This window comes from Sminthopsis crassicaudata, chromosome 2, assembly GCF_048593235.1.
Source record: "Sminthopsis crassicaudata isolate SCR6 chromosome 2, ASM4859323v1, whole genome shotgun sequence".
Taxonomy (NCBI): Eukaryota; Metazoa; Chordata; class Mammalia; order Dasyuromorphia; family Dasyuridae; genus Sminthopsis; species Sminthopsis crassicaudata.
This window is the reverse complement of record NC_133618.1, coordinates 242989924-243002287: the sequence shown is the minus strand read 5'-3', so window position 1 is coordinate 243002287 and position 12364 is coordinate 242989924. Positions and strand designations below refer to the sequence as shown.

The window sequence follows — 12364 nt, the reverse complement described above, 5'->3', positions numbered from 1 at the left end:
AAAGCAAGATAATTCCTGTTCTCAAAGATCTAACTGGAGGAGTAGCATGTATAAGAGTTCACTGTAAGGCAGAGAAAGTGCTGGTGATTCTTAGGGTGAAGGTTCAGAGCTGATGGCAAGTAGAATAAGAATCATTAACATTTATATGGTACTTACTATGTGCCATGAACTTTACAATTATCATCTCATTTGATCCTCACAATCCTGGGAGATAGGGGCTATTATTATCCCCATTTTACAGATCAGGAATCGGAGGCAAATGGAGGCTTGCCCACGGTCACAAAGCTAGTAAGTATCTGGGTCACATTTGAACTTCACGCCTAGCACTGCACCACCCAATTGTCTCTAATGAGATGGGTGGGGAGTTCATGATGAGAAACAATAGATACAATGCAGGTTGTGGTCATTGGAGGAAGGCACTAAGTCTCCAGTGGAGGCTCCCCTAGCACAGCAGTGGGGGTTTGGATTGAAGCATTAGGAGATGAAAAGTAAAGTGATTTTCCTAAGCTCAAACAGCTGCCTATACCACAGTCTGGCTCCTTGGTTTGTGAGTGGCTATTTTGCAAGGCGGAAACTTCCAAGTTTTATCAAACTGAACCGTCTTAGAAATTCAGTTCAAATTAAAGTTCTCCACTTGTGGGTTTTTACTGGCCAAATGCAAGAAGGCACTGTTTAAAATAGCTTTTGTTACAGGTCACTGGAGATCTGACTGTTCTTTACTCCAAGCTTCAAAAAAAAAAAAAAAAAAAAAAAAAAATCCACAAGCACCTCCACTGTGCCTCCCCCCTTGCAAAATAAGTTCTTTAGTAGGCTCTATGCTTATCAATAGCAACACGGTTTTCTCCCGTGCTCCAACCTCCCTAATAAATAAGTATTACAGCCCAGCAGGTCCCCTGAGGCTTGTGAAAGCCAGATCACCCACAGGTAAGCCCAGCTCTGACTGCTTTGTTGGAGGAATGAAGCAGACTGTTAAGTATTTATATAACTTGGCTACATCTTCAGAAACAGCTCTTAAAGCTCAGAAACCAAGAAAGCCCAAACTCAAACAGGCTCAGAGGGACAAGAAAATCCAAACAGGCCTGGGCAAAAGGCACCAAATATTCTAGAGACCCTGCCAAGGCGATGGGTGATGGTCCCTTGGAATGGTAATGCTTCATGGGAGGATTCCAGTTTCTACCTCTGGAAACTAAGATTGGCCTAAGTGGCTTCCTCTCCAGATCCCTTCCAGGTCTGAGGATTTGGGCTTTGGAACCTCACCATGAAACTATGGACAGTGTGGATATAGATGGACAGATGTGGCTAAAGATTGGGGGAAGAGATTAACCAATCCTAGAGAAATCACCCTCCTGGCTTTCTCTTGGGAATTCCCCACTGATTCCAAGGTCAGAATAGATCCCATTCTATTCTGTCATCAGCTTAGTTTTGTTTCTTAAAAAATACATCTTACCTTTGGGGAGGGTTAGAGGGGTGCATGACATACAATTATCACATAGAAGAACAATCTTAAACAGTTTATTGCTTTCTTGGTAAAAATCCACTTAACTTATATAGACTGTTTTCTTTATTTAGACAGCTATCGTACCACAGGCATAAAATGTCCTTTTTTCTTTTTGTTCAGATAGGTTTAACATCATTGATCAGTTCTTGGGATTTTCCTTGGCTCTGCTGGTTCCCATTTTACTGATTTCATTTATTTTACATAAATACTGTCATCATTTTCTTTCCATAGGTTGCAGCAATAACGAAAGAGCTTCTAAAGTATACAATAAGTTCTGTATTCCTGGGGTGATAGGTAGGAGCAAGTGGTGGGTTTTTTCCCCATTTAAAAAATATACTTAAAATTTTGAGATCTGAACAGTGTAACAATTAAAATAAGAAAAATATTACAGTGCGTTGTTTACTGTAGGAATATTTTACTTTCCTCAAGAACAATATTCCCTTTTGCATGTTGAAGTGAATCAGTCATTTTCTTAGAAACTTACCTACATACAATAATTTAGTAAATGAGAATTAAACAAGGCAGATACTTACTACCAACCTTCTGTCTGCAATTTCACAGCTCATGCGAATAAAATCGCAATAAATATTCAAAAAATAGTTCTTTTTTTTTTTCAGTAAGGCATCTGAGTATTATTACAAAGTTTTTGTACAACCAGAAGGGGAAAGAGGGGAGAGAGAAGATTTTTATGCTGGTTGGCTGAGTATTTCTGTGTACCTCATGGTAAAGAGTAGGCTTGCAGGCTGGCATGACAGGAGTGATGGGAAGGAAGAGAGAAGAAAGATGTTGGAAAGTGAGACATATTGGAAGAGGACCACAAAATTGTGCAAGTAATTGTATGGTTTTCAGTTAGATTCTTCCATCATTTTTAGGCCATCATCAAGACATCACTTTCTGATTAAAAAAAAGAAAGAAAGAAAGAAACAGAACTCTGTTCTTCCATGAGCATAGTAAAGATCTGAAAGGGTTTTTGTCTACCCTCAATACTATATAAATAGCTTAGGTATTCATATGCACCTAATAAGTTTTTCTGGGTTTTTTTTTTTTGTTTTTTTTTTGTCATTTTATGGTAGGTTATTTTTGTTGTCTTATTTTTGCTGGGTTTTTTGTGTTTGGGTTTTGTTCTGCATCATCACTGAGCATCTTGCTGAATCCCCCAGAAGTCAGACTGTCCTTCCGTGGGTCTCCTCATTGCATCCGGTCAGGCTGCAGCTGTGGGGGCTGGTACTGCACAAAGGTTGTGGTGGCGGCTGCAGGGTTGGTGGTGGCGAGGGGAGCCTGCACGGCGCTGGTGTAGCCGTATCCCACGAAGCCAGCGGCGGGAGAGGAGGCGTAAGGGTACTGGTCATAGGCGGCTGTGGTGTACTGGGTATAGGCTTGGCTCGCTGTAGTGTAGTCTATGTAGGGGGACGCGATGGACTGGACAGGAGCAGGGATCACCACACTGGGCTGAACAATCGCTTGTGGGTAAATATAGTGCGGGGTAAGCCTGCAGAGATCGATCGAGGGGGAAAAAGGACAAGTTAAAAAAGCTGAAAAAGGAAGAAGGGAAATCTGTCAGTTAAATTCACAGAATGATGGTGGCTGCTGTGGTCAGAACTCCCCAAGACCCACTCTAGATAGACAGTGTCGTTTAGTGGAAGAAAAGTGGGATTTAAGGGATCACGAGTTCCAGATCAGATTCTTTGCAGCCACACAACTCGGAACAAATCTCTTTATTTTTACGAGCCAAAGCTTCCTTACCTGTAACATGAAGATGACACTAACAGCCGTGGTGAAAGGGGAAGCATTTTGTAAAGCATGAGCTGTTCCCAACAGCCCACAAACGCGCCATCTCCTCTGTGAAGCTTCCCCACAAACCTAAGCTGTGCTGTGATGAATTCCTCCTTTTTACAGCCTGTATCAATCATTTGGCACTTAGGGTAATCGCTTCCTTTTTCTGCCCATATCAACTGTTTGGCACTCAGATCATGCTGCCTCCTGATACCTCTTGTATCTGCAACCCTTCCAGTTGTAAAACATTTAATTCTTCAATTTAATTCTTCTCTGACAGCCTATTTCTCCAGTTCCCAAGCAGACTGTAACCTTCTTGAAGGCTAGAACTGGGTGGATATGTGTGTATAGGTCTATATTTAACACATGGTCTTGGATGTAACAAATATTTGTCGAATAAGTGAATGCCTACAAAGTTATATACTGTGTGTATAACTGTGTGTATACCAATTACACGGGGAAGACAAATAATATAAAACACAACCCCTGCTCTAAAGAAGCTACAGTCTAATGAGGGGTATACCTATACCATACTATACTATAAGAGAGGAAGGCATACATAACCTATATTAGGAGGAGCCAGATGCACAGTGGATAGAGCACATCCCTGGAATCAGGAAGGTCTGAGTTCAAATCCAAACTCAGACAATTATTAGCTGCATGACCCTAAGTATGTCACTTAATACCAATTGCCTCAAAAATAATAATAATAATAAAGCCTAATGAGAAAGAAAATATAAGGAAAGTACACAGAAGAGGTCCAAGGAAAAGTATTATTAAAAAAAAAAAAAAAAGGAAGTGTTACATATGTGAATCAATGAATGACTGAATGGGACACTTAGGAAAAGGGAAGCTAAGTTACATTGTTTAATTTAGAACAAAAGATGGATGATGAACTTAGATTACTTTTGGAGACTGAGCCAGACATTCTTTTCTTCTTCACTGGTGTCTAATTCTGTCAGGCTTTTCTTGTAGGAGATGAGCTTTTTACTCTTTGGTCTTGTCAGAAATCAGGATAGGACTGAATGAAAAAAAGGCTAGAGAGAAAGAGACAGACAAAGACACAGAGATCTAGATAAGGAGGGAGAGAAAGGAGGGAAAAGGAGAGAAAGAGAGGAAGGGAGAAAGACAAAGAGAAAGAAACAAAGGGAAATGGAAGGGAGAAGAGAAAGAGAAGGGGGGAAAGAGAGAGAGAGAGACAGAGAGAGAGAGAGAGAGAGAGAGAGAGAGAGAGAGAGAGAGAGAGAGAGAGAGAGAGAGAGAGAGAGAGAGAGAGAGAGAGAGAGAGATAGAGAGACAGAGAGACACAGAGACAGAGAGAGAGAGACAGAGAGAGAGAGACAGAGAGAGAGAGACAGAGAGAGAGAGAGAGACAGAGACAGACAGAGAGAGAGAGACAGAGAGAGAGACAGAGAGACAGACAGAGACAGATAGAGACAGACAGAGAGAGAAAGACAGATAGACAGAGACAGACAGAGAGAGAGACAGACATAGAGACAGAGAGACAGAGACAGGAGAGGAGATACAGAGACAGAGAGAGACAGAGAGAGACAAAAGCAAAGGGAAACACAGAGACGAGACACACAGAGAAAAAATACCAGATCCAACAAGATAGAGAGCCTGACATAGACTCTAAAGAAAAGGTTGTTGATTGAGCAGAAAGAACACCAGAGTAGGCATTGGGATATCTGGAGTCTAGTCTCAGTTCTGCCCCTAATTCAGTTTAATATTCCCCACTTGTGATTTTGCTGGTGCTGTCAATTATGGCAAGGAAACCCTTACCAGGGCCAAAATAGTTCTACAATTTATAGTCAACTGAGTTGCCTGAGATCCTGAGAATTAAGTACATTAAGGCCCCAACTTCCTGTGTAACTCTGGGCAAGGTTTCCTTTTAGCCTTGGTTTCCCTCTATTCTTGGCTTGCCCACCTCAAGAAGTTGTTTGATCGAGGGGAAGGAACAGGCCTTCATAGAACATCCACTATGTGCCAGACACTTTACAAATATTATCTCATTTAACCTCACAACACCAGGAGGTCAATGTTATCACTATCTCCAGTTAATACAGTTGAGGAAACTGAGGCAGGCAGCAGTGAAAGGATTTACAGTTACAGCTAGTGTCTGAGGCTGGATCTGAACTCAGGTCCTCTAGGCCCCAAACTCAGGACTCTGTGCAGTGAGCCACTTAGCTGCCTCACATCACAATACCATGCAAACAGCACTGGCTCTGCAGTCAAAGGGGCCTGGGTCCAATGTCACCTCGGATGTTTGGATATGTCACATTGCATCTCTCTGAGCTCAGTTTCCTCATTTGGAAAATAGAGAGGTTGGGCCAGATGGTTCTAGCCTACCATAAAATAAATGATTAAAGGTACTTTGGGGGGAAAATGCAATGCTCTGTAAAGATGACATTTATAATCAAATCTATGAAGGCACTTTGACGATTACAAAGCATGATGGGAAACCTAAAAAAAGTAATGACATTATGGGTCAAACAGGGTGGGGAGGGGAAGAAATAGATCAAAAGTTCTCTGGGCCATAAAACTCTATGGGATTCAAATTTTGGGCTAAGGTTCAAGTCAGATTTTATTTTATCCACATTTGCTTGTCTGTTCCTGATCTGAGTTAGGGCTTCATTTAGGCTCCAGATGGCTGCAAATTGCTCCTGGGTCCCTGATAACCACAGCCTGAATTCCTCACTAAGGGATACCTTTAAATTCCCTGCCTGCCTCCATACCTCTCGGAGTGCTGGTAAAGGCTGTGGTACTTTTACTGTTTACTTTCCTCAATGCGATATTCCTCCTGCAGTTACCATGTCAACACACCCAAGCCCTTTAGAAATAGGCAGTGACTTGCATTATATTCTGCAATGGTAACCTTTGAGGATGTTTGCCTTTTAGGCCCAAGAAACCCAAGCTAGGGGGAAAAAAAGGAGAGACTTTCTCCCTCTCTCTGGCCAGCCCTACCAGATCAAAGAAACAATGAGGGACTCTCACTTTTTTGGGGAGAAGTCATGCTGGAAGACAGAAAAGAGCTCTAAGAACTGCATTCTTCCGGGGTGTGTGTGTGTAAGTAATTCAAAGGCTCTCCTCTGTTGGGATCATAGGAGAGACTCAAGAAGAGACTTCATAGGCCATCTATTCTGATCTTAGATGAGGAAAACAGGGACTGGGGAGGTTTAGGGAGCTTGCACAGATAAGGTCGGAGTTGGAATTTGAACCCAAGCCCTCCAACTATAGAGTCTTACACAGTACTATTGGTCAACTCTCCAGACCATCCAGAGAGCCCCAGTTCTGTCTCTTGGTCAGCACTACCCCCCCCCTTTCAGGTAGGAAACTACTTCCCAGGACTTCCACAAGGTGGAAACTAGCAATATAAAAGAGAGCAAAATGCAGCCATCGTTCTCTCCATGCCCTCCATGGCAATTCCCTCAGAATTTCAAGAAAATACAGTACAATAACAAAGGGGAAGCTATAGTCCTATGGTCAAAAAGGCTATCCACTTCTCTTATGTCCCCTCCTGGTTTCTCAGGAGATTAGATTAGTTGATCCCCAAGGTCCTCTTCAACTATATAACAACTAAGGTTTCTTGTACAGAGTTCAAAGAAAATCCCCTTCTGAGTGAAGAATAATGGTCCTTCTTCCCTTCCCTATACAGCCTCCTACTTTCTTTCCTCTCAATTTTGTACCAGAAACACTTCCCCTCCATTGCATGGTGGAATCCATCCATTGATCAGAGCAGGGAAGAGCAGCTATGGTCCCCCACTACCCTCTGGGCAGAGAAGGCAAGTTTTTCCTTGGGCCTTCACCAAACCACAAGTTTATCCCTGCAGTGGCTAATTTCTGTCAATATTTACCACTCCAGCCTGGCCTCAAATGGGGTTTAAACAAACAAACAACAACAAGATAACCCAGCCTTCCCCATGGCCTGCTGGGGCAGGAGCTTGCCATGTGCTGGGTTACTTTCTAATCAGGCTGTCCTCCTTTGGTTCTGAGAAGAAACTAGAAGCTTATCTGCTCTAGTCACTGCAGGGAGAGGTATTGGGTGGAGGGTGGGACTCCCTGGTAGAGAAGGCAACCCTTAAATATGGATTCTCTGCCCAGTTCTTCCCAGTTCACCAGCATCCGATGGTGTGGGCAAGCTCCCCGAAGTTGGTTAGGAAAAAATCCATGGAACTGAATGGGGATCACAACATAACATCCTCACTTTTTTTGTTGTTGTTTGCTTGCATTTTGTTTTCTTAACTCATTTTCTTTCTTTTTTTTTAATATCTGATTTTTTTTTCATGTGCAGCAAGAGAATTCTATAAATGTTTATACATATTGATTTAACATATATTTTAACATGTTTAATGGGGGTGGGAAGAAGGAGGAGAAAATGTGAAACACAAGGTTATTCAAGGATCAATATTGTCAAATTATCTGTGCATTTGTTTTGAAAATAAAAAGCTTGATTTAAAAAAAAAAAAAGAAAACAAAAAAAAAAAATTAAGTCCAGAGTCAAGTCCAAATCAAGATGACTGGAGATGGCCCAGAAAGTACTGGATGACCTTGGAACTTTAATTTAAAAAAAAAAAAAAAAAAAAAAAAAAAGGAAAATGTCCCATGGTATCAGTCTATGTGCCAGACAAGAGAAAGTCTCAAGAGATCCCATTATGGGGAAAATGAAGTTAATAACAATAATAATAGCATAAATAATCAATAAGTATTCAAGTACTTGCTAAGTGCCAGAATTTAGAAAGACAAAGACAAAAAAATGAAATTATCTCTCATTGGAAACAATGAGCAGGCAGGAGAAAACAGCATGTGTATATAAGCAGAGGCAAGTTAGGTGGGGGCAGTTGGATGGTACAGTGAATAGAACACCACCTCAGGGAGGCCCTGAGTTCAAATCTGAACTCAGACACTTAGCACTTTCCAGGGAGTGACTGAGCAAATGGGTGGAGGTGGGGAGTAGAGAGTGCACTAACAACTGGGGGGTCAGGAGAAGTCTCATGGGAGGCCGGAGTTAAAGCTGAGTTTAGAAGGAAAGTAACAAGAGGATCATTGTCCAGAGCTACCTGGTCCAATAACCCCCATTTTAAAGATGAGGAAATTGAGACTGAAAAAATGAGATGACATCCCAAGGTCACATAGTAGGCAAAAAGAAGAGCTGAGACAGGATCTGTAACTTTAAATCCGGGGCTCCTTATTGTTGCTATTAACAAGTCATATTTGTATTGTGTAAAGCGGAAGTTTTGGTCTTTCCCCTTTTCCCCCCAGATGGGGAGAGATGGACAAAGGAAGGGAGAAAAAGGTTTTGTTGATTGAAAACATATACATAAAATTTAATTTTAAAATGTTTTCTGATATGTATGTACATTTTTAACACATTGGATTACATGCTCTCAAGGGGAGAAGGTGGGGAAGGGAGAAAAATTTCGAACACAAGGTTTTGCAAGGGTGAATGTTTCAAATTAGCTTTGCATATATTTTGAAAATAAAAAGCTAATATTTTTAAAAAAAACCAAACAACAACAACAACAAAAAAAAAACCAGCTTTCTGTTAGGTGTCCCAAAAGTCTGCACTATAACAATGTCTTCAACATATGATCAAACACTCTTCCAAAGCAAACCATTCCACTTTTAAACGATTCTAATTGCTAGCAAGTTTTTCTTTACATATAACTGAAATCTGCCTCCTCTGAAACCTCCACCCACCACTTTTCAAATGGCTCAGACAGACAAATAGAACAAGAGAGATCTAGGTCTAGATGGAGAACCTAGATAGCTCTTTGCTTTCTTGTGTGATCCTGAACACTTTCCCTCTCCAAGACCCAAGTTTTCTAAGAGATAAAATGGTATTTGGACCAAATTATCTCTAATGTTGTTTCTCGTTCTAAATCCTGTGATCACATAAGTCTAAACCTTCTTTTCAGATACTCTGAACCTCTCTTTCTTTTATGAAATGAAAATCCATAGTACCTACAATAGCAATTCAACAACCAAATAAGATATTGTATGTAAAGCTTTTTGATGGTCTTAAGGCATTATGGAAGAGCCAGTTGTTAGTATCTCAATCTATTATTATAATCCATCCACTGTACTCCTACTCTGGCCCCCTCAGGAATACCCCCAGGAGCTCTTCTGGGCTCTAGTGATCTCCACGTGGCCAACTGGGTCACCTTCCTCAGTCCACAGCAGGAATGGGCCTCTAAAGGCCAGTCTGCATCTCCCTTATTTTACAAAGGCCCGAAGTGAAGCCCAGAATTGAAACCAACCCCATAGCTTTCCCTACTGCATCTGGGGTGCAGAATAAACCTGACATTCCAGATAGAGTCCACCAAAAGCAGCCTATAGTAGGACTGTCACTTTTCATCCTGTGTACACTATGGGGCTCTCTCATGTAGCACCATATGACATTAACTTTCTTGGTTGGCCATGTCAGGCTGGTGACTCATTCTGAGCTTGCTGAAACCCCCAATCTTTTTTTTTTCATTCACTGTTGCCCGGCCTTCACCCCTATGTGATTGTGAAGGTGATTTTTTTGGGAAGCCAAGTACAAAAGTATACAAGTTATTCCAAAAGTCTTGTGCACTGAAGCTCTAACAGTTGAAACTGTACTAAGACTTTTTGGGACACCCTGTCTATTTCTCTCTTAAATTTCTTTTGGATTTGTTTATTGAAATTTGTTAAATTTCTGGATTTGTTTCTTTCTTCCTTATCTGTCAAGATCTTTTTGTATCTGAACTGTCATCCTTCTTAAATATCACTCATAATCTTATCTTTGCTACCATTAACCCTTCATCTCCAAACAAGGAAGAAAAAGCATGATATGACTCAACTGTGTCAAGATACTCAGTATTTTTGGAAGTTTTATGATATGAGTTTTATATTAACCAACCCCTATTTTTTTTCCCTAAAACTAGAGAGGCAAAGGAGGATGTAGGTTTTGTTCCAAGGGAAATAGACATAAATCTTTATAATCCTCACCTGAGATATCATCCTAAATGTCTCAGCTGGGTTCTCCATCACCATTTGGACCTAGCAGTTCATAAACAGCTTATCTGATATTTACCTTTTTACTCTTTAGCAAAACTTTTCTTGGTAATAAATTCATGATGTCAGAAAAATTGGAAGGGAGATGTTTAACCTACTTAAAGAAACAAGTTGTTTTCAAGAACTAGGCCTAGGCAGGACTACTCACCTGAATTTATTACACTAATTATAAACTTAAATATTGAAAGAATTCAAGATTTCCTAAGTTATGAGATCTTCAACTCTCCTTTCTACTTCTTAGGTGATGGTCTTTATGATTTACTGTGCCTGAAAATTCAGCCAGTGATTTAATGTGATGAATTCAGCAAGAGTCCTCTGACAACAGACATACAGCTAAATTCAGAAGTTTTCCTTGAAATCTTTTCAGCCTGGAAGGACTTGTCAAAGCTTTCTCTGCTGGTACAACCTACAGGAACCCAAAATCACCTCTGAGCCTCAATGAGGAGGAAAAGCTTAATGGAAGATTTAAAAATTATCCTTTTCAATTGTACATGTTTAACCTAGGGATTGCTTGATAGGGGAAGAGAGGAGTGGTGAGAGGGTAAAAAGTTTGGAACACAAGGTTTTCCAGGTATTTGTAAATGTCAGAGGGAAGGAAGGAAGGAACGGAAAAAAGGAGGGATACAAGAGAAGGAGGAAGGTAGGAAGGAAGGGAAGAAAGGAGGGAGGAACAGAGGAAAGGAAGGAGAAAGGAAATTAGATATAAATACATTCAGAGTACATGGAAGGTAGGCACTACCAACTGAAAAAGTCCTTCTGCAGAAGGAAGGTTTTGAGCTAAGTCTTGAAGGAAGCCAGGACATCTTGGAAGTTAAGAAGGAAGAACATTCCAGGAATGGGGGAAAGAAAGTCACAGCAAGGTACAGAAATGGAGATGGGATGCCATGTGCAAGAACAGTAAATAGATCAGTGTTGCTGCACATGGAAGGGAGTGAGGTGTAAGAACACTGGAAAGGTGAGAAGGGTTTTAAAAGTAAAAGTGCATTTTTATTTGATTCTGGAAGAAACACGGAGCTAATGGGGTTTAATGAGTAGGGAGGTGATGTGATAGTTTAAGAAGATCTCTTTGACATCTGAATGAAAGATGAACTGGAGTGGGGAGAAGCTTGCTGCAGGAAGACCAATCAGGCAGCTATTTAACAGCACAGATACAAAGGAATGAAAGCCTGAACCATACTAGTGGCTATGTGACTGGAGAGAAGAAGATATATCCGAGAATGGTTGTGAAGGTGGAAATAACATTTAGTAACCTGGCTATGTCAGGTAAGTGGGAATGAGGATATGAGAATAACAAAGCTGCAAGCCTGAGCGACTAGGATAAAGATGATCCTTCCAGCGTTTCCATAGGGAAGCACTTGGGAGAAAAGACAGACATTCTCTGACTTCAGAAATCATGAGCTGGTCTCATCTATAGTTGGATAAGTGAAGAGAAGACTATCAGATTGAGACCTTGGAAACCTCATTGTGGACCTTTTGAAAAAGAGAAATAAAATGTGTCTTCTTTTCAGTTTAAAAAAAGGGAGAAAAGACAGTTCTGTTTTGGACACGCCGAGTTTGGGATGTCTATACAACATACAGTTTGAGATGTTCAACAGGCAGTTAGTGATGCCCAAGAGAAAAGTTAGGGCTGGATATAGAGATCTGGGAAGAATCTTGATAACTGAATCCATGGGAGGAGATGAGGTCACCAAGTAAAATAACATTGGAGGAAAGGAGAAGAGGGTCCAGAACAGAATCTTGGGTACCCACAGTTAGTGGATATCACCTGAAAGAAGATCCATCAAAGAGTGAAAAGTCATACTGGAGTAGAATCAGGAGAGAGAAAAGTGTCACAAAAACCTAAAGAGCAGAGACAATACCGGACAAGAGATGACAAAGTCAAAACGCTGTGGAGAGGCTAACAAGAAGGAGCGCTGAAAAAATGCTATTATGAATGGTGAGACAGCCTAACAAAACAGGAGGGGCTCATCACTAGACCATTATCCTCCACTTGATGATTTATTTTCACCATGGCAAGTCATGAAATCATGCAAAAAAAGCTGCAACAGGCAAGGAGAG

The 12364-nt window shown here is 40.9% G+C and overlaps 1 protein-coding gene across 1 annotated transcript in view; it reads right to left on the bottom strand.

Moving 5' to 3' along the window:
• Positions 1-1496: 1496 nt before the first annotated feature.
• The window catches only part of RBM38 (RNA binding motif protein 38), a 30856-nt gene continuing 19988 nt past the window's right edge, over positions 1497-12364 (bottom strand). The window contains exon 4 of the mRNA XM_074288674.1: positions 1497-2987. Within this exon, the coding sequence (XP_074144775.1) occupies positions 2687-2987 (301 nt within the window). The 3' untranslated portion in view covers positions 1497-2686. The remainder of the gene's footprint in view (positions 2988-12364) is intronic.